The 26,099-nt window shown below is 36.3% G+C and overlaps 1 protein-coding gene across 1 annotated transcript; it reads right to left on the bottom strand.

Annotated features, from left to right (window-relative positions):
- Positions 1-2,883: 2,883 nt before the first annotated feature.
- LOC134383886 (cystathionine gamma-lyase-like) lies at positions 2,884-24,891 on the bottom strand. The gene is made up of 13 exons (XM_063105388.1): positions 24,790-24,891; positions 24,485-24,658; positions 21,344-21,425; positions 20,029-20,124; positions 17,979-18,088; positions 15,670-15,801; positions 12,118-12,175; positions 11,586-11,663; positions 10,175-10,327; positions 8,285-8,406; positions 6,937-6,989; positions 3,674-3,812; positions 2,884-3,386 (listed from the first exon to the last, which is right to left on the bottom strand). Exons 2-13 carry the CDS (start codon positions 24,650-24,652, stop codon positions 3,360-3,362), a joined length of 1,218 nt encoding a protein of 405 aa, XP_062961458.1. The 5' UTR covers positions 24,653-24,658; positions 24,790-24,891; the 3' UTR covers positions 2,884-3,359.
- Positions 24,892-26,099: the final 1,208 nt, after the last annotated feature.

Raw genomic sequence — 26,099 nt, 5'->3', positions numbered from 1 at the left:
CTAGAGCCTTCCTTTCTTCCTCTGTAGAAGATGGATTATACTTGTCCCTTCTAATTCAACAGGTAGATGTGAACAACGGAGCTGGTAAATTAAAAAAAAAAAATCAAGCCTGATTTTTTTTTCTAATTGAAGAAACTGAAATGTAAAGTACTATAAAAATAATAATGAAGTCAGAAGTCTCTAATTCCCAGTGCTATGCAATATGTGTTCTGTTAGAGGCCCACTGTTCAAAACACCAGGAATGTTTGCAATATCTGACTTTTCTCAATGGAACAGATTTAAATTGATTTTGCAAGCAGTAAGTCAACATCGAGTCAGATGTGTTTATTAAAAGAAGAAATACAGCAATCCTTTCTTCAAATAATCAATTTCTATCCCAAAAGCAATTATATTTTTTATCGCACTTATATTTTTCTAAGTAAGTTCATTGTTGTATTCTGAAGAAAATGAAATCGGGGTTTCTTTTGTTGTGGAATTGGAAATTCTTCTTTTTTATTACTTCTCTTTGGACAATTCCTAAAAGAAGTTTCCTTATTTTAAATAATACCTTCATTATTCATTGATGACTTTTGGTTTAATCATGTGAACCACCTTTTAAAAAATTTCTTTTAATATTCCCTCCTAAGAGATTTGTTATGAAGCATTTGTGTTCCTTTTGTGTTTTAAAAGTCCGTTAAAGGCTTTAGTTTTTTTTTCTTGAAATTTTCTTCAGGTCCACCTAAGTAATTAAGCAATCATATTATTTTCACTTTATAAAAATATTATTAAGATGAAAATCTTAATAATATAAAGATTTCCATTTTTATGCAAAATAAAATAGTTCCAGGTTGTTTCCTGGCTCCTCTATGGAGGCTACTCTGTTATTTAAAAAGACGTCTTAATTTTTTAAGAAAATATTCCACGTTTCATTGTTACTTTCTTACTTACCCCTTACATATCACAGCTGGTAGTCTTTGGCACAATATTCCAAAATAATGGACCATCTTATCCATCTTACCTATAATAGATTTAACTGAAAAACTAAAAGAAAATGTACTACAAGGACACTGAGAAGAGTAGGTTTCTTTTCTTTTACCATGTAAATTAAAAGTAGCAGAAAGTCAGCTATGAACAAGCTCTCAGGTACAAATACTGAGCAAACTGAGTCACAAGCAAAAGAAATGTTTGTTATACTTCACTGTCGTCATAAGGTTTTCTCTTAAATGTCATCTAGCTGAATAAAATACAAACATGATGCTGTGTGCCTACTCAAGATTGTACCCACTGGCTGTGGTGTGAGATATTAATCTATTAGAATTTCAACAGTGAATATAGTGAACACAAGGCTTAGAATGGAATTTTGCATAATGTGCCCTATAAAGCAACTCAGTGAAAATAGTATCCTGGAAGCCTGACCTTTCCTAACCTGACCAAAATGTGGCTGTCCAGTTACGTTCCCCTCTACAAAGCCAGGTACCATGAAGGGGATGGAGGGCCGGGTTCACTGTGTTTAAACACTGAATCATCATCTGTGTAAATTATGTTAATGGAGGGAGGCAAGTTTGAAGATAACCAAAAGCTGTGGGTGAACTTCATAAACCCTAATAAACCTAATAAACTTCTCAGGCAGTGAGGAACATTGTCTAGAATGTGTCTATAATAGTTAATTTTATGTGTCAACTGTGGTGCTCAATTGTTTGGTCAAACACCAGTCTAATGATGCTGTAAAGGTATTTTTTTAGATGTCATTAATGCTTCAAAGTAGACTTTGAGTGAAAGAGATTAGCCTCTATAATGTGGGTAGGTATCATCCCATCAGTTGAAGGTCTTAACAGCAAAGACTGAGGTTTCCAGAAGAAAAGGCAATTCATCCTTAAAACTGCGACACAGAATCTCTGCCTGTATTTCCAGCTTGCTGGTCTGCCCTGTGGATTTCAGACTCAAGACTATCTTCGGCTAACCGGCTTGCCCCACAAATTTCAGACTTGCCACCTCCCAAAAGCCATTCTTTAAAATAAATTTCTTCTCTCTCTCTCAAAATGCTGCTGCCTCTAGAGACAGAATTTCCACACTTTATAATTCAGAATGTGGACAATACATAGGAGTGTGTTCTTATGTATTCATTCTCCTCCTACTTAACGCTATTAATTACCAGGTTCTATGATGTTCTTCTTTTGACTGAAACAGATGGTGATAACAAAATGTAATATATACTATAAGAGAAAATATATTACTATAGTATATATAGTACATATACTATAAGATGTGATATATACTATAAGCCTTTAGTACAAAAACAATGTTAAAAATGTAATTATTTAGCTATGGCTTATTGATGATATAACATGCTGACCATGCACTTTAACTATAAAAAGTTCTAAGTATATCTTCCTTTTTTTGAATGATGCAGCAAATAAAATATTTATTTCTCATATGCAATATAGATGAGCTAAGGTCACTTAGCAACTTAACTGTTTAATCTGCTAACTTGGTGTTTGTATTCATTAGCAATTCCAAGTGATTAATCTATCATTCTCTTGCAAGTGTCAAAAATATGATGTGGAGAAAGTCTCTTCAACTATTACTCGCCTCAACAAATTTACTACTTCAGTATAAAAAGCAGTATTTCTCTGAATAAAAGTGGTCTTTTACCTGCCATGTATAGAATTTATAACTAATCTACAAACACTAAGATTTAGGAATAATAGTTATTTAACTGAATTTGTAAAAATGAACATAAGAGGCTGAGAACTCTAAGAGCAGTAACTGGGAATTAAAAGAATACAGGAATACAGGTTAATGTCATCATAATAAAGGAATATCACAATGGGATTCATTTGATAATTAGATTTTTTTTTTTTTTTAAATAATAAGTATAACCTTAAAAGAGTAAAATTTCACAGTAGACTTTCAAATATTTGATTTTTGGCTTGTGGTAATTAAGTGTAAACCATTGCTTTATACGATCCCTTCAACAATAGGAAAAAAAATCACATTTGATTTAAGAACATTCATTAAAGAATTTAAATTCTTCACAAAAGATCAAAAATGAATTACCATTATATTGCAAACATGACCAAAATAAATCTTAGTCTGAATAAAAAGAATATGATCCCCCAAAGCAGCACAAATCCCACCTCCTTCAGAGGCAAATGTATAGCAGATTAACAAAAAGGTATCACCATAATCGACGTGTCAATTACAGTAAGATATACAGAAAACGGCCCTTAACAGGGAAGATCCCTAGATTACAGTTGTGAAAGGTAATAAGGTGCCTTAAAATTTTCACTTGAAAATTCCACAAAGGCTTGTTAATTGTCCATTCAATTATTCAGAAGATTTGATCTCAGGAAGCAGCTTCTAATTGCAGTTCTGGAACGCTAGTTGCCACTTCCACTTGGAGAGTGCTATATTAACAGAGCACCAGAAAAACATGTTATTAAACCTGTAGGCAAATCTTCACCTCCTCAAGAAGTCTTTTCTGAATGCTACCACCCTTTAAATCTGCACTTTGAGTGACTTCTCTGCACATTTATACACCTTGCCTATTGCACAAAGGATAAAAAACCTTTAGAGTTCACAGTGAGGCCATTCTTTGTAAATACAGTGACCCCATCCCCAAGATTAAACATACACATGTACACATACACACACACACACACACGCACATGCGCACACAAATAATAAGACTTACTGCTGCCTTCAAAGCTTGATCTAGATCTTCCAGTAGGTCTTTCTCATCCTCTAAGCCCACAGAGAGTCGAATCAGTGTATCACTAATTCCAAGGACATCTCTGTCATTCTTAGGCACTGATGCGTGAGTCATGATTGCCCTGGAAGAAGATGCAAGCAAATTTTTGATCCCTATATTGTGTCAGTGGAGGCATATTTCTGTCTCACAAGTTGCAATTACCTTCATATTTTTTCTGCTCCAAGTATCAAATTTTTCATATCTCTATAATTTTTCACAGGTAAAAAAAATGAAAAATTATGAAGCTTATCTCTTCTAGTCATGATTTTAAGTGAAAACCAGTATTTTCTTATCTTGTTTATACCACTGTAAGGAATACTCAATCCAGTCACTGAAGGCACCTGTCAAGCACCCGCATGCTGGAGGGAAAAGCATAGCTTCCAGCACGTGGATTTGAACACCTGCCTGAATGAAGCTTTGGCCAGAAGTCATATACACCATAACCAACCTGCTGGACAGCTACTTATAACAGGCCTCTTGGGCCAAGAGCCTGACAGAATTACTTCCCTCTGGATCAACAGATCAATCTGGAACTGGGCCTTCTGAGGCAGATCAGAGAAAGACAACCTAAGACCACCAGTAGCAACCACTGAGCATCAGTAATTCCAGCATATAACCCATGACATAGAGACCTTGACGGATTTTCCAAACTATCTAGCAACTTGTCATCATCAACAACATGTGTAAAGAAAGGTAAAGCACCTATTATGTTTCAGGTACTATAGTAAGAATTGGGAAACCAAAAAGAATAAGGTATTTTCTTTAACCTAGATAACAAAGCAGGAGCTAAAGACTATGACAATTCACAAAACAGAATAGTTTACAGCGAATGCCAAATAAATTTGGACAAAAGGACTGCCAGAGGTTGGAGGAGGGAGAAATCTCTGCGGGCTGAGGCATAATGGAGGAGAGATGTATAGTCTTACCTAACCCAAATAAGGATGCTGCCACCAACACCTTTCCTTCCCCTGTGCACCACCAGCAAAATCAGAGCCCACCTGCTTTCTCCTGTCTCATTTCAGGACCATGGAAAGAAAATCTCAGCTGTGGTCTGAGTAACTGGGTAACTTCTTCTATTGCTCTAACGAAGTTTTTACAGCACACAAACATCATCCTTAAAATGTTCTGCCCTGGCAAGCTCTTAATTCCTTAAAAGAGAGTACACATGGAAAAACAAGAACTTTGTCTTCAGAGACTAATAGAATTGGGTATGAAGCTTAGCCCCTCCATATACTGGCTGTGTGGCCTTGAAAAGTTGGTTACCTGTCCTCAGTGACCATTTCCTTATCTGAAATAATAGCATCCACTGTGTGCTTACCATGAGGCAGGTACTCTACTGGGTGATTTATGTGCATTAATTCATTTTTTAAAAAAATTGGATACAAAACCTATCTTAAAAGTTTGTCACAGGCATTAATTGAAGGAACATATATGTAAAGCATACTTACAAGTACCTGGAATGTAGAAGATGCCCAGTAAAAAACAATACTTCATAGTAGCAATTAACACTTCTTGGGTACTTAGTATGAACCAAGGAATTAGCTTAGGGATTTTTTTTCCTGTGTTTTCACAACAATCCTAAGAGCTAGGTACAGTGTTATCCACATTTTACAATTGAGGAAATTGAGAAAGAGGATAAGTAATCTTTCTAAGGTCACAGAGTTAATACATGTTGTTAGGCTGGGAGACTAACCCAGCACATGTTGGCTCCACTTCCTCCCTTCCTCATTGCAATGCTGCACTAGTTGCAGCATAGGAGGGAGACACAGAATGAAGGTTTGATAGAATAGACAAGCCGTGATCTAAATTCACTCATTTCACTGGCATCAGGGTTACAGCCTAAGGACAAGGCAACTTTAAACTATATTCCTAACTAAATCAGAAGAGGTCTATTTTTAAGAAGAGAGACTTAAAGTAAGATACATTTCATTACTATGAGAAATAAACCCAACTCACATGTTGAGTGTGCCCTCTTGTGCATGCAGACTTACTAGCAGACTTCTTCTTGAAAAACTAACAAAAAGCTATCTGTGTTACATGAATTATTTCAAATCATTATTTAGGAATCATATTTTTTTTTAACTTTGTGAGACTGCCTGACATTCCCCATAACTGCAAACTACTATGAGAAGGCAGGAAATATGCCTAGATTTTAGAAATCCCTGATATACCTCAACACAATGCTTCTAGTACATAGTTATTCCATAAATGTTTATAAAAATTAGAACACAGAAACACACCACGTGCATTTGGTACAGCTGAAAATTAAGGTAATATTGTAGACTTACCCCTGCAATAATTATAATATGTGGTCACAGCTTCATACAATAAAGGCAAGATATAGCTCAGGAATGCTTGGTGGGACAGGTAATCAATAAATGATAATCATTACTTTAATTATTAATCCCATTTTATGGATGGAAAGATTTGAAGCTTAATGGTTAAGTAATTGGGGGAAGCAGGTATCAAATCTACATCTAGGCTCCTTTTACCTCCTCTCACTACTTCTGATGCAAAGTCTCAAGAGTAAAGTTGGTAACATTCATGTGTGACAATTGAGTAAATCAACTAACCATTCTAGAACTTTGTTTCCTTGTCTATAAAATAAGCCTTTGGACTGAATGATCTTAGGCTGCTTCCTCTTCTAATACCCTCTGATGCTTTGAAAAATTAGACAAATTGATTGGGTCAGATAGTGAAGGGCCTGGATTTATCTTGCAGGTGACATGGAGCCATTAAAGGTTTACCCCACAGAGAAAAGAAAATAAATGGATTTGACAGTATCTAGTAGGGCTCTTCTCCAACAAACCAGGGGGTGGAGGAGTTTCATCAGACATATTCTCTATTTCCCAAGGAGCCTTGAAAACATCTTTTCCAGTACAAAGTCTGCAACCTTTCTTCCAAGGCCAAGTCAGGCCCTGAGTTAGAGGTCAGAGACCCTAGAAAACAATTACTGCTGGAATCTTCTGTAGGCAGAACAGGTAAAGAAACACCTAAAGGACACAGCTCACTGATAAGTAGCCCATCATTCAATTTTATCAGTCTCCATCCTGATTGGGTAACAGTCCATTCTAATCAGTAAATGCCATGCTATTCTTACTGTTAAATATCTTGAATTATTATTGATTTTATCATACTCCTTTTACAAATAGTCATTAAAGCCAACATCAAATTTAAAATACTAAGCAAAACAGAAATATACTTACGGAAGCTCAGCAAGACTTTCAAATCCTCCCAAACTCTCAGCCAGAGTAAATAACTATAGCAACGAAAACATAAGTTTAGATCTTCCAGTAAAATAAAAATACTAAATTCTAAAAATAAAACTTTTTAATAAAATGGCCCTGGCACAGGGGATGGAGATTGGTGGTAATTATGAAGGAACTAAATTATTAAGCAAAACACTCAAAGAAAAAAATGAGAATAAAGTCTGTAAAAACAATTTCACTAATTAGACATATTATTTTTAAACTCTTAAAAAATTAAAAGCTGGGGGCTGGCCAGTTAGCTCAGTTGGTTAGAGCATGATGCTGATAATGCTAATGTTCAGGGTTCAACCCTCCTATACCAACCAGCCACCAAAAAAGAAAAAAAAAATTAAAAGCTGATCAAAGAGAATCTCCTATGTCTTCCTAATTTGGCCCTATACTTAAGTAATACTTAACATGAGCTCTAAAACATCAAAATTATTACATTTAAGACCTAGCTCTGTGGTTATACTTTAAATAAAAATCTCTAAATGTCTACCAAGTTATACATAGTTACTTGCTAATATGCATCACTTATTAAATCAATAAACCCATTTAACTCCCTCCTGGAGCAAAAACAAACAAACAAACAAACAAAAAAACCTGTTTTCATAATATTAGAGTGTCATAGAATTTTACTAATGTTTTAAAAATTACTCATAACTGTATCAAATCAGATGTATATTACTAACTTTCTGATTTTAAAAGTGGACAAATTTGAGACACAGGAGGGCTTTGACTAATCTGGCAGCATTCTATTCATTAGATCTATAAAGCATTTAAACTTCAAAGGCTACTACATGAGCTCAGTGGTAAGCCCAGTATGTGGAGTTCCATAGGCCTCTCGCTCAGGACCCCTGAAAGCCTCCTGCCTTTGTGAAAATTAGACAAAAGCATTCCCTTCCCTCAACCCAGGCAAATGCAGCCTTGGAGGTACAGGGTTTGGAAGACATTCATAGGATAGATTTCAGAACAGCCTTTGTGCTATGCACTAACTGCACACAACTTTGAGGTTTAACATAATACTTCATTTGAAAAAGGGGTTCACTTCTAAATAAATTTGGAAACCAATGCATTAGAACATTCTGTCCCTCTCAAACTGACAGTAATGTGTGGAGAGTTAAGTCAATGAACATATTCAGATGTCCACTACTGTGCCATTGGTTAGTCATTTCGTGACAAAGAGGTTTACAGGTGTGACCTACAGGTACAGAAACATTATCTGGGTTGGGAGGAAGTGAGAGATTATGAACTGCTATAAATAGGTCTTACCTCTACAATTTCAAAACCTATTTTGAAAGTTTACCTTCAGGTTCTTGAGGAAAGTCTCAGCATGCTGAAGAGTGCCCTTAACATAAAAAGCGACCATCCCTGGGCAACCTGTGCACTGACGCTTTGCCAACTCATGCTGTGGATGAGAGGGCAGTCCTGTAATCATAAGGTATAATAAAAGTCTTATTTTAGAGAAAAAACATGTCATTTTGGGGGGAAAAAATTTTACTATTAACTTAAGGAAACTGCAAATAAACCTAATAATGAGTTTTACGCCACGTTCATATCTGACTACTGTTTCTGGCCCCTGTCTATCTCCAGCTTCATACTGACTCATTGTTTCTATTCTCTCCATGCTCTAGCCACACCAGCTTGTCATTCCCTTTCATTTCAGGACCTGTGCACATGCTGTCCCTTTAACCTGGAATATTCTCTTTGGTGTCCCCTCTCCCCATTGTTAATTATACTCCTCTGTAATTTCTTGCTTAACATCTGTCTTATCTACAAGACTACCTCTATGAGGGCTAATCCACTTCTTTTGTTAATATATAATTGAATCCCAGTTCCTAGTACAAAGCCTGGCCCAGAGTTGGCAATTAATAAGCATTTGTTGAAATAAATCTAAAAACAAACAAAAAATAAAATGCCTTGTCCATACTCTTTAAACAAATGCTAATTATTCTTCAAAGCACTGCTCAAAACTCTTCTCCCTCCCTCCATTCAGGACATACAACAGTCAACAACTCTTTACCTTGACTACATACAGGGCATCTAATCTCATATATATTTCTGCCTTGGTTTATCTAAATTCTTTGCGGAATGGGGCCAGTCTTAATTCTCCAGCACTACATGGGAAGATACCTCAAAAGGATCTTTAAAAAAACTACTTAAGACCACCACAGTTTAAAAGACTGGTAAAATAAATTCAAAGACTAACATGAAGACTGTGAATTCCACATGAGCATTTCTAGATGCTGGGATTCAAAAAGGAAGTAAGAGCTTCAGGAAAATTCTGGCACCTAAGTATCAAGTCTCAACTCAGGACACACCTCTCACAGATTAAAGTTAGAGCTAATGCTGAATAGCAGACTGATAAGATTATAAACAAATCAACTGAAAAGTACAATCTTGCAATTTAGAATAGGTATACAGAAGCCTTCAAGCTGAAGACCATCACAGGAACATCAAATTTATGGGACTCGTTTCCTGACACCCAAGCCTCCACGAGACTACAGGCAACACAGGCCAGCGACCATGAATACCTTCTTTCCACCAGACCCACCACAGAGCCTGACACACAGCAGTGTTCAGTAATAAAAAGTATATGAAAGCACTTAACTTACAGATAAACAGGATACTCAGGATAACCCTTTGTTGGGAAAATGGAACAATTTGGTCAGGCTCCCCTCACCTGGGAGCCGTTTCAGGGTGGTTCAGTCAGCACTGTGTTTGTGGGTGGAGTGAGTGTGCCCGCACGGCACCACTTTGGCTGGTGTTTACTGCCTTGGGTGCCCACCCTGTGTGGCCATGTTTTTCCAGACCTTCAGCTTCCAAGGACCGTGTGGCCAGTTCCCTAGCTCATAGACCTGTGTGAAGTGGTCGGGTGACCCAGCCTGGCATGGAGGGGTCTGGTGACCGAGCCTGGCGTGTGAAGGGTTTGTGACCCAGTCTGTGAAAGGGTTTGAGGGGTCTGGGAGCTCCAGACCCAGCCCTAGCTCAACCATCGTCCCAGTTGGTGCAGGATTACTGGCAGGTAAAAGCCGCAACAACTAGCATGATCACCTGGCTTTACTACTGGAGTCATGAACAGGATTAAGAGCTAGACAATTTGCACTGTGAGGATTCCGAGCCTTGCAGTAGTTTTGTCATAGCCAGACACCCTTAAAATCCTACTATAAGCATATCTGCTTAGATATTAACATACCAGGATAAATAACCTTTTCTACCCGAGGGTGAGATTCCAGGAACTGGGCAACTGCCATTCCATTTTTGAAATGCTTCTCCATTCGGACCTGTAGAGTCTTCAGACCTCGATTGCAGAGGTAACAGTCAATAGGAGATGGAACTGTTCCAAGAGCTGCAAAATGAACACAACTTGGGTTAGTTTGAAGGCAGAGTGAGGCCCAGAAAATTCTGTCCTCTCTTTTTCATTATATTGACTCTGAGATGCTAGATACAAAGCTCAATGTTTGAGTTTTAGAGGGGAAATGAATATATCAAATTAGAAGCATGAAATGAAGCATAAAATATGCTTTAAATGTGTTTTAAAAACAGAGGAGAAATGTGCTTTAAAAACAGAGGAGAAATAAATGTCCTGAAAACAAAGTAAAAATACAATGACGTGAATAGTCCTTTCTATAATTTCAATGAAATGACAAACTGCGTATAGTTTAACCCTGCATTCCTTTGAAAAAGTACTACAATATACAGAGAAAAATAGCAGGTCAACTCCTATTATTACTGAATATTCCACCAACATTTTATTTAGCTTTTGTGTAAAGTGCCTGAGATTTCTCATGCCTCTAGGATACACACCTCATTCCTACTTTTTATAAATGAAAGGACGTTTATCAAGCAATAAGCTTTGGTTTCCCTCTTCAGTGCCCACTTCTGTTACTATAATACCTATTTCCTAGAAGAACATTTTTTTTTTTTTTGTGACCGGTAAGGGGATCGGAACCCTTGGCTTAGTGTCGCCTGCACCATGCTCAGCCAGTGAGTGCACCGGCCATCCCTATATAGGATCCAAACCTGCGGCCTTGGCGCTCCCAGCACCGTACTTTCCCGAGTGAGCCACGGGTTCGGCCTCTAGAAGAACATTTTTAATCCTAATCATGTTTGCATCTTATCTGTCAAATGGCAATGGTTAAATCTTCATCCATATTTGAAATAAAATAAACAATATGAACAGAAAATGATGTTCAGACATCTCTTGAAAAATGTAACTTTATATCTTAAATGCTATTTGAAATTAACCACCATTCCAGATATAAAAGGTACAGTATACAAAAACCCTCATTCAAATATATTTTTAAAAAAGAAAAAATCCATTAATTCTTAAAACTAAAAATTCACTTGGGCTTTACCAAATTATGATTTAAATGAACATGGATATGATTACTACTTGTGTCATGTCGTAAAGCCCTGCTACGGTATAACTAATATTTTTATAACTCGATTTTTCTTCTTTCCTCTACAAATCAGAATTTCCCCCTATATTTCTCATTTCTTCATAAATTATTAGAATGCTATCACTTCACAACATTTAGTGGAAATGCAATATCAAATATAGTCACTGAGTCCATAAGAGAGAATCCAGACTTGTTAATACTTACAGTTTTGCAAGAAACGAAGCCTAGTATGGAGGCTTTCAGAATTAACAGACACTAAGCCCATTACAACATCACTGTGACCTAAAACAAAATAAAAACATTTAAGTTAAAAACAATTTGTGTTTATTCTTCATTTTATAATTTCTAAAATGTAACTTTCACTCAAAAAACACTCAGAGAAAAGGCCCTATTAAGTAAGTTTAACTAAACTTTATTCAACTGGACAGTAGCAAAAGCTATACCAAGAACAATAAAATAAAAATTACATAAAAACTAAATATTTCTTTTAAGCAGTCAGCAGGATAAAAGCAATCTTTTATAGTAAATTTTAATCCTCATATATCATGAGCACAGTTTTGTCTACTATAAATGAAATCCCATATTTAATTGAAGTATAATTTTTTTACTTTTTTTACTACATGAGTTACAGAAAAAAACCTAACTAATACTAGAAGAAAAAAGATCAAAATGTCAAACCCTATGCTATTTTCATTTATCCATCAAACATTCAAAGCGTAGACTGTGCATATCTTACCATTCATGTATTTTGTTGCGGAATACATACAAATATCAGCTCCCAGAGCTAAAGGCCGCTGAAAGAAACAAAAGTTGTTTTTTTTTTAATTTTAAATGAGAAATCATGTAAAAATATGCTTCATTACTAGCCTATTTGGAATTTTAAATTCCATTCCCATTCTAATCAATACAAACTTTGCAAAAAATACGTACATCTTAAAGTTTTCTGTGATCTCTGATATTATCTTGCCTTTAAAGGCCTTCCTCTCACCAAATAAGAATATGAAGTATTGGACCCAGTATTCAATCTGAAGGCACAAGTTTCATGGAAATAGCATATGAACTCAGGCCAATAGGTCTCCTGAACTTGTTTCTTTGTAGCAGTTGCTAACCAGCCGCTAAATTTACTACCTACAGCAGAGACACTGGCATTTTATGACTCATTAGAAACATAAAATAGTTGAAAAACTTTCAGCAACTTTTATGTCAAGTAAATGTAAACTAATCTGCTTAGATTTTTAATCACTTAAATCTTATGAAGTATGCTGTGATTATTCACAATTGGTTTGTCATGATCTTGACTTTTATTATACTAGTTTTGCCAAGGATAAAGTCACTTATAAAGAAACTCATTTGGATCGTTTTCTCCCATGAATTTTCCTGTAAATTAGTCCTTCAGTCGTAAAAATGTCTTTGTTTTCAGTGAAAGTTAAAGTTATAATCAACTTATCCACTTAACAGTATATTATCAATATCTTTCCATTTACATTTTAACATAGAAGAGTGTGTGTTTTGACCTCACCAGAATTGTTCAGTCTTTGGAAAATATTAGTGTAACTGGATATAAGACCTTTTCATTTAGTGTTTTTCAAAAATAGAATGATTTAAGTAAGGTATTGCCTAAAAGCACTCTTTACGTATGTGTTTGCTCATCTCTACAGTGAGAGGGTCAAAGAAGGTCTTTAAGGTCTCTTTCAGTGCTAACAGTCTGCAACCTCTATGGTCAAACAAGAAGGAAAAATAAAAACCAATAAGTAACAGCAGTGGATCACACATGTGCCAAGAACCATGCTAAATGTTTTACATAACTCGCAGAAGCACAGTACAAAATAATTTACCTAACTCAATAAAATTAATAATTGATGGATCTCGTACAGCTGAGGAAAAGGAATCAAGAAAAATGAGATAGATCACTCAGATTAAAAAGCAGGTAGAGCCAGGACTCATACCCAGACTACCTGACTCCTGAGGCACTCTCTGAAATTCTGTGCCGATATGTCCATTATTCCTTTTGTGAGACTTACAGAAGATCCAGAAGACAAAAGCCAGGGAAGAAGGAGAACATTTTCAGTTTTCATGAGGGTAAGACAATGAGAGGACATTTTCAGGAGGAGATGGCTTTGTGGAGCCAATATATGTGGCTGCCAAGGGGTGATACAATTCTGATTAATTCAACTGGGATGAACCCAAGTTGAAATGAAGCAAATCTCAACCCTCAGCATGAGGAACGTCATGTGGGCTACAGAAAGGTAGAAAAACTGGAGCTATTTAACGACGGTAATAGGAGAAAGAGGGCCAGGCCTGATGAGTAACCTGGGCAGAGCCAGGCTAAAAAATTCATGCAATCTTTTTGGGAATACACAGGACTCACTGTGACTCACCTAACGTGATCCTATGCTATATTAACTAGCCTAATGTATGTGGCATATGAGTTAAGAAGGTGGGAAAAAGAAGCCAAGAATGAAAATCACTTGGGTCAACAGATTGTGCCAAGAGATTTTCGTTTGGAAACAGACTGCTTTACCTGATACAAGCAGAAGCCAAGGATATATCATGAGGCAAAGGTAGATGGACCATGAAGCTCTCTGAACGCAATATAGCCAGGAAGTGTGTTTCATGAAAGGAAAATAAAACACGGTAATGTCTTCGAATAAAATGGCAGGAGGTGAAGAACAGGTTTATCCAAACTGCCCAGGGAGTTGGCCAGTCACATGGAGGCAGCAGCCTAGGTCAACTTCAGGGAACCATAACAGAATGAGGTGAATATAAACAAGGTAAACAATTGGACTTGTAAATATCTGCCTAATTGAAGAGCTGAGAAAATGAGCTAGGTTTCAGGAACCTTGTGGAATAAAAATGAATTACAGGAAGTGTACCAAGTATGACAAGGTACAAGTAGGCAGAAAAGAGCAAGAAAAAGGTAGCTTTTAACAAAGAAGGGAAACAGAGTTAGGTTACTCAGAGGTAATGGAGGGAGAACACGTGGGAAACAGGCAGACAACAAGTCAACTATGAAGAGATCACAAGACGATCTACGAAAAGGAGAAAAAAAGAGGAAGAACCTAGAAAAAATGGACATGAAAGGAAAGGAATGGAGGATGTATGGAAGTGTTGGACTCTAGGGGAGATAAGTACAGAGGTATAGGTAGGAAAAGAGACAGGTTAAAGGAAGCTGCTATGGTCTGAATGTTCGTGTCCCCTGCAAATTCCTATGTTGAAACCTAATCACCAATGGGATGGTATTAGGTAGTGGGGACTTTTGAGAGGTGATTAGGTCATGACGGCACAGTTCTCATGAACGGGATTAGTGCCCTTATAAAAGAGGCCCAGAGAGCTGCCTTCCACCACGTGAGGACACAATGAGAAGGTGCTATGAATCAGAAATCAGACTCTCACCAGACACCAAATCTGCTGGCACCTTGATCTCAGACTTCCCAGTCTCCAAAACTGTGAAAAATAAATTTCTGTTATAAGCTACCCACTTGAGGATATTTTACTATAGCAGCCCAAACAGACTAAGAAAGGAGCACTATAAATATGTGGATACTTCAAAAAGCTCATGAAAATATAGAATTAAAAGATAATATGAGTCTTTCCATGAACTTTCTGAAGTACCCTCATAATTAAAGCTATAATGTAAAACATATGAAGTAGAAATCATAATACCAATTAGTTAAAGAAGCAGAGGGCTAGGAATAGTCTATGGGGTGCTGAGGGAAGAAAAACTAGAAAGAAAGAAGAGAAATGGAGAAATACTATGTGTGTCATACCGAAATGTTATTGAGTATAGCTTTTTCTTTTACTCGAAAGGTTAGCCAGTTAAAAAAGTTTTACATATATTAAAAAGTTTTATGAATATTATAGGTTAGCCAGGTAATAAAAGGTAACCTATAATATATATAAAAATACATAAGAGTGACTGAAAAATCATATGACTGCTTTTTAACCAGCACATAAAGATTGAAGTCCCTACTATGTGTAAGGCATTGGCAGATAACAATCACATAAGGCCATCTCTTCAGAGATTTTACACATCCTAGGAGAACTTGAAAGCTCTAATTGAGACAACAGTTAAAAACCACAATGTACCATACAAGATACTAACATAGGTTTGAAAAGACATTAACTCATGGTAGAAAAGATCCAAATTTAGTTCTTTGTCTAATCAATAATTAAGATTAGATTTCTTGAGTTTGATCATGACTGTAATGTAAACAAATCTTTCCTTTCCTAATTACAAATATCTGTGTGGTCTACTAATCCTGACAAAAAAAAGCTTATTTTCATTTACCTGGAAATATGCTGACATAAAAGTGTTATCCACAACCAAAATAATATCTCCGTGTTTATGGACAGTATGTGCACAGGCCTCAATGTCAATCATCTTCAAGCAAGGATTTGTGGGGGTTTCAGTCCAAACAAGCTAAAATAATTCAGTAAATAACAATAGTTTGTAAAAATTTACTTCACAAACTTACATCTCATATGTGGTAACAATCTGGAAGGCTACATTACATAATGGAAATGCATGGACGACAAGGTTGGAAGGTCCAAATCTGAATCCTAGCCTCTCCTACAAATTTCTAAGAAAGCTAAGTAACTTACCTTTCATATTCCTCAAATGCTTCCTCTGTATAATGGTGTTGGTAATATTTATCTTATAGAGTTGATGTAAGGATCAAATGAGACAATGTACTTAAAAGCAAAAGAGTGCTAAAGTTAATTCTTGTAATTATTTTTCCATAGAAAAGAGGATGTATTCCAAAGACATAGTTCAGTGTTTGGAAATTTTGTTCTCAAAGATAAATAACAGATTGTGTAAGAATACATCCCAGAATTTTCATTAAAAAGAATTATCCCTATGATATAAAAGGCCAAAAATGCCTTTTATATCAATTTAAATAATATCAGATGCTCTAGAAAATATAAAATAATACCTAGAACTTGAAGAAAGCATGGGCTTTAGACTGAGGGAGAGAAGTGATGCTCACAGCAGAAAACCTGGTTATGGCTTACTTAAGAAAGAGACAATATGATAGGTCTCTGTATATCCCAAAATTCATCACAATTCAGGCACACAAGGATGCTCGATAGTTGAAAAGTCCAAAGAAAAGAAGAAAATTCTGTTTGTTGAACAAGATACCACTGTACTGAAATACATTATCTACAGATTTATTTATTTACATATTTTTATTTATTTATTTATTTATTTTTTGATGGCTGTCCAGTACAGGGGAACTTTATTTTTAAAAGGACTAGTGATTCTTTTTAAAAATTACTTATTACTTAAATGGGGCAAGAAATCTGGTTTAATATTCTTCCTACTCTAGAGTTTTACTACAGAAAAGATAAGGTGGTTAAAATAATACATATTCTACAAAAATCTTTAATTATTTAAAGAATCTATAAAAATAATTTCTGTGTAAGAATGTATTATTCCTACTTACAAAAAATTTAAATAAAAATTTTAAATAAGTAGATAAATATAAAGTATGTTTTACATGGACTTAAAAATTCTACTTTAAATGACAAGCCTGATATTTCAGGGAGAGAAATATATTCATTCAAGTCAGTAAAAAGCCACTATATCAAGTTCTGTTGACAAGACTTAACATACTTACAATTTGCTTTCCTCCCTTCAAAAGACTCAAACCAGCTATTTTAAGGTCTTCTCTCCCATGTAAGATAAACAAGTTTCTTTGAAAACAAACCTTAATCACCAAAAGCTCACCCCTGTGTTAATCAGCAAAGTAATTATTTGTAGGAGAAAAGATTTTCATTTTTTAGCATTCACTGCAGCATAATCTTGGGTACAATTCTAACCTTTTAATCATTAGCAAAAAGTTGGAAAAGGCTGACTTATAAAAGACACTAATCCTTCTTTTACCCATGCAGAATTTAAATGAGGTTCCAAGAAAGAATATCACATATGCCATTCACTCAGGCACAAAACACCTTCTGGCAGCATGCAAGCTTCCCAGGCTGATAGAGGATAAAGACTGCTTGTGGCCCATTCTCTACTTCTATTACTTGCAGCAGTATCCCTTAGAGCCCTGAGAAAGCCACTGTGTGCAGCATTTTGGGGTTTGGCAAGCTTCCTTTTCTATAATCCAATCTCTGTGATGACTTCTGTTACCAATATTAGCTTTTAATAATGCAATTAAGAATTGTGTGTTCTTGCACAGACATTTTTTTAACAATTAACCGTGTATTTAGGTATCGTATTAAGCATTTCATATTTATTATCTCATTTAATTCTCACAACCACCTTTCTTTAAAGCAGGTATAATTATCCTCATTTTGCAAATGAAGAAATTGAGACTTTGGTAAAACAATTTGCCCAAGATAACATAACAACTATCATACAGAATTAGAATTTGAAGTCCTCTCCAGAATTCGTGTACCTGACCATTATGCTATAATACAATAGAGATACCAGGCCTATCCTAATCTTGCTGATGTTCCTAACAGCTTCATTAAAATTTGTTACTCAGATAAAATTTGTTACTTCAGTAAAATTTGTTTACTCTTTAGTAAACAGAAATAATAAAAACAAACATCATAGCAAAAATGGACAAAATTGAAAACTAACTGAGTTACCTTGGTTTCTGGTGTAATTGCTGCCTCTAGCAACTTGGTTTTGGAACAATCAACAAAAGAAATCTTTAATCCAAATTCAGCTGCCACCTTCCTGAAGTACACGTTCGTACCTGAGGCAGAAGAGAATCAGATAAAATGGAAAGAACATTGTATTAAGAAATGTTCATTCCTTATACATATAAACACTTTAAAAATACAAGGAATTCTCAATCATCAGTAAAAATGCAACTAAAAGCAATTCTAGTTAGGTTAAATAGTTTGGCCATCCAACATAGGAAAGAATAATAAGATTTGGACTTTAAGTGAAAGGATCAAGAGGAAAACATAAAACACACTTAACATCCACAAGAAGTGGCATGAAGCAGAAAATGTTTCTCAAAACATCCAATTTTTATTTTTCAACATTAAGTGGCATGCTCCCTGAAACATCAATATCTTTTTTAAAAATTTCTTTCTAGTACTCAAATCTAAAATAAATGAACCAATGTTGATAAAATGTTCACAATAAATATTCAATATTTTTTTTCTGCTGCCACTTTTATTTTATAACTTTTCAATCTGATTATACTTTGATAGAATTGGTTACTATTCTTTATGCTTTCTCAATCTTTTTGTTATGTGCCTCTGAAAGATTTAATAAGATAAAATAAGACAATGTAAATCAAACTACTAGATTTTTTTTTTTTTTTTTTTTTTTTTTGACCAGTAAGGGGATCGCAACCCTTGGCAAGGTGTGGTCTGCACCACGCTCAGCCAGTGAGCGCACCAACCATCCCTATATAGGATCCGATTGGCGCCACCAGCACCGCACTCTCCCGAGTGAGCCACAGGGCCGGCCCAAACTACTAGATTTTTAAGTAAAAGGAGATTAATCATTCAACTTAGAATAATTTCTTTTATAAACACTGTTTCAGATTTGATTTTTACATATGCAAATTTAAGTGAAAAATTGCTATTACTGATAGTCAACAAGAAAAATACTCTGCGATCAAAGGTAAACTGATTTTTGATGTTATAGAGACTGACTCTAGGTAATATAAGACTGAAAAAGAATGCCAAGAATTATTAAAAATCAACAACAGTTCTCAGGATTTTGTACCTATGTTTGTCAGGAGGGTTTTATAGCGCATTATAAAAGTAATCGAAGTTTTCAGGTTTCTATAATTTCAATTCAATAAACTATAATAAGGACCTAAGATAAAATACAAAGCACTCTGCAAATTTCTGAAGGGTAAAATTATTACTAAGAGTGAGTCCCTTCCTTCAAGGAACTCAGAGATTTAACTTTTTATTCAGACTGGAGATAGATAAAATGATAATAATATTCTAGAAGTCACATTTTAATTATTTGGAAGCATTTGAAATATATATGCACATTTTACAAAATTCTTTGCTGTTGTTTTGAACACAAAGATCAGTCTTGCTTAAAGATGAAGGCAAGCCTGTCTACTCCCCACTCACCACTTTAAATAGCATTTAAACTCTTTGGAATGGAAGTTCTTAAATTTGGATCCATGGATGGGCTTCAAGGAGTCAATCTGTGAGACCCCTAAAATTAAAATGCTAAGTACTGGATGTAGTCTTAAGAACAATTGCTGGAGGGAAAGTGTCCATAGCTTTCAAAAGATTTTCAAAAGTTTCCAAAAGAAACATAAAAGAGGGGAGAGATGGATTAGGGTTTTCAGCTCTTTGAGAGGTTCATCTTCATTGCAGGTAAAAATTTTAAATTACACTAGAACACATTCTCTCTAAACATTATTTTCTCTAGACCAGGATATGTATGAAAGTTGATCAAGTCCTACATCCTCATTCCAGCAGCTTAAATAAAATTCTTATTAAACAGTCTTTCTTATAAACAGTGCCAGAGCATGGACCCTAAGTGTTTATGCTTCTCCTTTGCCAAGTCTGAGCCAGCATGGAAGTGCCCATCACACCTTTAAAAGATAATAAATAATCAATAATAGTGGCAACATTGTTAATATAATTCAGGGCTCACATTACTAACTTTAAAATACCAGTTGACATGGTATGAATAAGAGGGGTCACCTACCTCCATATACATCATCCATACAAATAATGTGGTCCCCTGCTTTTAAAAGATGGGTAATAGTCACAGTGGCTGCTAAACCCGAAGCAAAAGCCAAATCTAAAATAAAAATCAAGTTACAGTAAGCCAAAAAGTCAGATCTATAACTTAAAAAACACCTACAGTATCTACATGCATTACTTTATGTCCCCTTTCTGCTGATAGGACAGCCTTCATTGCTGAGTCACCAGAGGTCCCCTGATTAACACCATTACAAAATCTCCCTTTCTCCTTCAAGAACAAAGTATCTTTAAAGTAAAGATTTTTTTTTAAGTATCTTTAAAGTTAAAAATATATGATGTGAGCAGATACTTTGTGTTACATCAATTATGCCTTGGTTATAACATTTCTCTGAAACATTTCAAGGAAACAACTCTTTACAAACATCTGAAATAAAGGGTCTATTGCCAATTAAATTACAGTTCTAAAATATCATACTGAAAGAATTTCAAACTTGAGGAATAGAGCTAAGATATGATTTATTCCTTAATAATATGGATATGCAATTCAGCAAATATTTTAACAAGACTCAAAATCAGACCTGAAATGTGTCTAATAAATTTAATGATGATGTAAGCTTTAGCCTTATTTTCTTTCCCTTTTTTTTTTTTTTTTTTTTTGGTGGCTGGCCAGTATGGGGATCAAACCCTGGCCCTTAGTGTTATCACACGTTGCTCTAACCAACTCAGCTAACTGGCCAGCCACTTAGACTCTTATTTTCTATTAACTATTCTGCCCTTATTTAGTACCATTTATATATATAAAAACAACAAGAAGATGATTTAACTGCAATCTACTCCCTTCAAGAAAAAAAAAAAGGTTCAGAGAATTAATCCCTTATATCTGCGAGCACATTATCAAGGGTTACCGGCTACTGTAAACGTCCATTGGTGCCATTGTCGCCACTGTCAGGCACAAATTATCAGGTGAATGAACCAGAGTATAAGAAAGTTATTCTCATAGGTAGTGTTATAAAATAGTTAATTTTAATCTATTTATACTGATAGCTTCAGATGAAGAGTGTATTCACATGAATACTAAATAGTAAATGTCGACATTCTGCTTCTCTTCATATTTATCTCCATCTGATGATGACGCATATGCATATTATACACCGACTGAGAGACCATGGGCAAAGAATTCAATGTCTTAGTAAAATAAGAGTTTTGAACTAGCAAATCTTTCTCTCCAGTTCTACAGACTGTGCCTCTAATGATTTTCTCTATACATTTAAAAATGAATTGTACACTTTACAAACTTTGAAATGGAAATTACTTACTATACTTAGCTCCATCCAGTGCTGCCACTGCTTTTTCCAAGCAATTCCTAGTGGGATTTCCAGAACGGCTATATTCAAAACCCTGAAGAAGAGAAGTTAGAGTTCATCCTAAGAGATTTAAGTTTACCAGAGTCCAAACATAGATATCTCTATAGCTACAGGTTCATCCTATCATACTGATTTGCTATTATTTAGTCATGATATGTCTTGCCATTAGACAGTAGTGTGACAGTGTTGTGGCTGTAGTGGTGTGGAGAGGTTCTGAAGTCACCCAAACTGGATTGGAATTCTGTATCTACCTCTTAGGAGCTATGTGCCAACAGGTAAAATGAAAATAAAATACAGATGTCTAGCTCACAAAATTTTTGAGTGGATAAAATGTGATAATATATAAGTTCACTGCATATTTCCTGGCTCATGCTAACTACTACATAAATAGCAGTTTTTATTAGTAGTATTGTTGCAATATTAGATTCACTTTACCCATTATTCTGGAGACATTAGGAAAAGGGAATTATGTGAGCCAACAGAGTAAAGCTAATTCTAACCTGTATTTTATTTTCTAAGAAATAAGTGATGCAAGTTCTATTTAGCATGTTACAGGAAACTCTGAACAGATCTTACAAATGTTCAGACTTCAGACCTTGGCTTTACAAAAGTGACAAAAAAGAGAGAGTAACTCTTAGCAAAGAAGCTCCACACAATACTTTTTTTAAAATTTGCATTATGCTCCCTTATACACATGGCATCATACAAGATGCATTTATCCAGTCATTGTATTTAATCCTCATGACCTGCTTTGAGGAAAGAAAAGCCAAATGTTATAGTACATAGGGAGTGTCAGGGCCACAATTCAAACCTAGAATTTGAACGTTGATTCAAAGTCCTGTATTTATCTCCTTCTGCCTCATATAACACATAACAAAACAACACCGCTCTTTATACTTGTTTCTGATTCAAGAGCTTCAAGTACTAATATTAATCATTTTTAAAAGCATTGGTGCTTTGTTTCCTTGTTTTTGACAAACCCTATATTTTACAGGGTTGCAGGATATCTTCACCACTCCCCTCCACCACATCCTTACCATGACCTGCAGCTGTACCTGCCAGACAGGAAAAAATGCTTAGATTCATATGCACGTTGCCACATAAAGGTACCCATGTTTCCGTTAATATTCACTGAAAATATTTAACTTTGTGGTGGGAAAAGAATCATAGTTCAGTGGCAAATTACCTCACCCACTTAATGGCTTTCCAAATGGAACTGGAGAATTAGATCTCACTCAGCACCTCAACTTCCCTTTAATGCTCTTAACTGATTTTACAGGTATTAAGCAGAGTCTTGTGGATTTAACCACCCCTGCCAACTTTCTGAAACACTTAATTCTTAATATCATACCTAAATGGTTAACTTTTGTACTAAGTTCCAAAGCTTGGGCAGCCCCACATTCACTAAACCCTACACCAGGAACAAAGTGCATGCCTAGAAGACTTGTGTACAAATCTTGATTCCAAAGTACAGTAGCTAGGAGTATTCTAAACCAGTTGTAGAAATGCCCTCAGAATTCTACCTCACAAATCAAAGAGCTAAGTCTATAAGGATTTTCTTTAACTTACATAACACACAGAGGTGGTTTTCAAAGCATAATCAAGGTTTTGGACCTACAAAGTTTATTAAACTAACTTCTTCTGAACCTCAGCAACTTTTAAATACTTCAAGATCCATCAAGTATGCCACCAAAAGGAAGAAAGCTAACTATATAGTTAAAAAAGAGGACTCTTTCACAGGATTTACAGGACATTTATGTATACTCTGGGCCATTTCATTTTCTATAAAAAGTACAGTCAGCCCTCCATATCCATCAGTTCCTTATCCATGAATTTAACCAAATGCAGATTGAAAATATTCGGGAAAAAAAATGGGTGGTTCCATCAGTACTGAGCATGTACACACTTTTTTCGTGTCATTATTCCCTAAACAATATAGTATAACAACTATTTACATAACATTTACATTGTAATAAGAATTATAAGTAATCCAGGGATGATTTAAAGTATACAGAAGAAGATTTTATATAAGGGACTTGGGCATCCCTGGATTTTGGTATCTGAGAGGGGTCCTGGAACCAATCCCCCAGTGATACTGAGGGACGACTTTATATTATTCCTGTCTTGCCCTCTGAACTGGTTATTTTGAGGATCAAGTGGAAATAGTGTAAATGAGAACACTGCGAAATACCAAACTACCATTGAGAAATTATTAGGTACCATATAGTTTTACATACATCTCAACAACTTATGTGGTAGGTACTATTACTATCCTCATTTATTCAGGATCAACCTGAGGCTAGGATAGATTAAGTAACTTGCTCAAAGTCACCCAGCTCAGAAGAGGTTGTGTCAGAATTCAACCCAGGTCCTTTGACTGTATGACTTGTGCTCTTAATCACTAAGCAACACTGCTTAAATGATGCAATGGGTTAAATCATTACTAACATTATTGGAGTACAGCACAGTGCGGTCTGGAGCCTAGGAGTAGGGTTCTATGAGCAGAGTTTGAAACCCAGCTCCAGCACTTACTAGTCTTAGGCTAGTTACTTAACAAACCTAAATCTCAGCTATTTCATCAGAAAAATGAGAATTTAGTTCAGACTAGGGATTTTGCTAAGATATGAGACAATACAGATAATATACATGGCATACATATATGTATGTATTTGGCACATAGTAGGTACTCAATAACTATTAACTTAACACAGCTACTGGAAAGCATTTTGGTTCTAGGCCAGTTATCACACCCTTAATTTTTTTCAGCCTTACTATCTTTAAAATTTTGTTGCTGAAGGTAATTCAAAGAAGTTATGACTCTCAGCTTTGAATTGCACATTTGCCAAAATTATACGAATTTCAGTGCAAAACTATACTGAAAGTTGGACAAACTGCTCCTTTCAGTCCAGCTTATCCAAAGAAATTTAATCACTGGACCATAGCTGTACTGCAAGGATTAAAGTGCAGAAACATCCTTTCGGGTGCCTTCCTAATTTATAAGTCATTTTATAAATTACTTGCATGCCTTTTTTAATTTATAAGTCGTCTCTCTTACCGCCCAACCCTGGACCGCCCCAGACAGCCCCAGCTCACCGAGTGCTGGCCGGGCGCCCGTTGTTTGAACGTGGTGGCCAGTGAGATAGGGGGCACCAGAGCCTGGGATGTCCATTGCTCCGGATCCTGGCCCTCATGGATGGCCTGTGTGGCGAAATGTTGGAAGCTAGGCAGAAAACCACGTGGGGAGGCGTCTCTTTTCTGCATGCTGCACTGCGAAGGAAGAAGACAGGAAAACAGTGAGGTATATATTAACTAGGAAACCGGGGAGTCAGGGTTGGGGAGAGACAAGAATCGGACGAAAGGGAGCTAAAGCACGCCAACTGAGCGGACAGAGAGCGTACAAAAGCCAGGCACAGCGTCTCTCCGGCTGAGACTTTTTAGAGGGCCTGGAGGCTTGCGATCACCACGGGGCGGAGCCAGTGCGGCCCAATGAGAGAAGGCCCCGACGCGGCCTCCGCTTCTCATTGGCTCGCAGCAGAGGCGTTGCCTGGAGCGACGTCGCAACTGCCCTTCCCGGTGCTCCAAGTGAGGTGAATCCAGAGTCCGCGGGTCACGTGGTGTTGGTCCCTGCGGGCGAAATTCCAGGGTACCGACCGTAAGGAAGTTTCCTTGCTGGCTTCTGTGAGCCTCGCCGGAGTTTCTGTGACATCCGGCCAGAGGTTTGGCCGAGATTTGAAGAAAGGCTGGTTTGCTGTTGAAACCGAGTAACCTGTAAACAGACCACACAAATAGCCTCCTCTTACTGCGGCCCCTGTCCCTCCCTTTGCCCCCCCCCCTTTTGTCCTGAGGGCGGTGCTGAAAGTCGCAAGCGACAACGTGGCGATTCAGTTACGAAAACAGTAACAAGCCGCCAAATTTACAACTTGGATTCTCATTCATCACAGGCAGCCTGTCTTTTAAGGTACGCTGAGCTCTGTAATGACGCGGTGCTTCCGATGATTGAAACAACAGTGAGGGTCCTGTTTCTCTTAAGTAATAGCGAAGCTGCTGTGGTGAGGATGCCTAAGCAGAACTCTGGCAGCTGCCTAAGAGCTATTCAAGCTTGAGCCTTTTCAGGCATCATTATCTTCTTTTGAAGTGCCCGGAGAAACTCTCCTTGATGAGAAACATGGTGTGGCTTTGAAAAACTTACTAGAGCCTCGCATCCTTACACAAAGTGCTTTTGCTGTTACACAATTGACAGCAACATCATTGTAGGACAGAAGAATCAGTCCCGAGTCACAACGTACCACTCACCTGCACTCACTCCTTTGAAACAAACATAAATCTCCTTGTGCCCTAAACAATACAGACTTGACCTACTTACTATTGTGACTATTTTCTAGGACTCGAGAATTTAGGAATATTTCTGTTCCTGCAAAGTACAGTTTTAGCTGAAGATCTGAAAACTTTATTACATCACCTAAGAAAGAGGAAGAACAAGCTTTTAAAATTTTACTGTTTAAAAGAAAGATGTGAAGAGAATGGAAAGAGGAAATTTGCTTTTCACGTTAGCTCCAAGGACTCATTAAGCACTACAGGAGCAGTGCCTAAGGGCCGGGGAAATTTTAGAGGCCTACCAAAACTGCTAAGGATGGGGGAAAAAATGAATGGACTCCTAAACACTAAATGGATATTAATATCTATTTAATAGCTATTTTTCTTTTAAAGA

Source organism: Cynocephalus volans, chromosome 8 (genome assembly GCF_027409185.1).
Source record: "Cynocephalus volans isolate mCynVol1 chromosome 8, mCynVol1.pri, whole genome shotgun sequence".
Classification (NCBI taxonomy): domain Eukaryota; kingdom Metazoa; phylum Chordata; class Mammalia; order Dermoptera; family Cynocephalidae; genus Cynocephalus; species Cynocephalus volans.
Note: the sequence above shows the minus strand (reverse complement) of the source record. Positions and strands in the feature narration are given on the sequence as shown.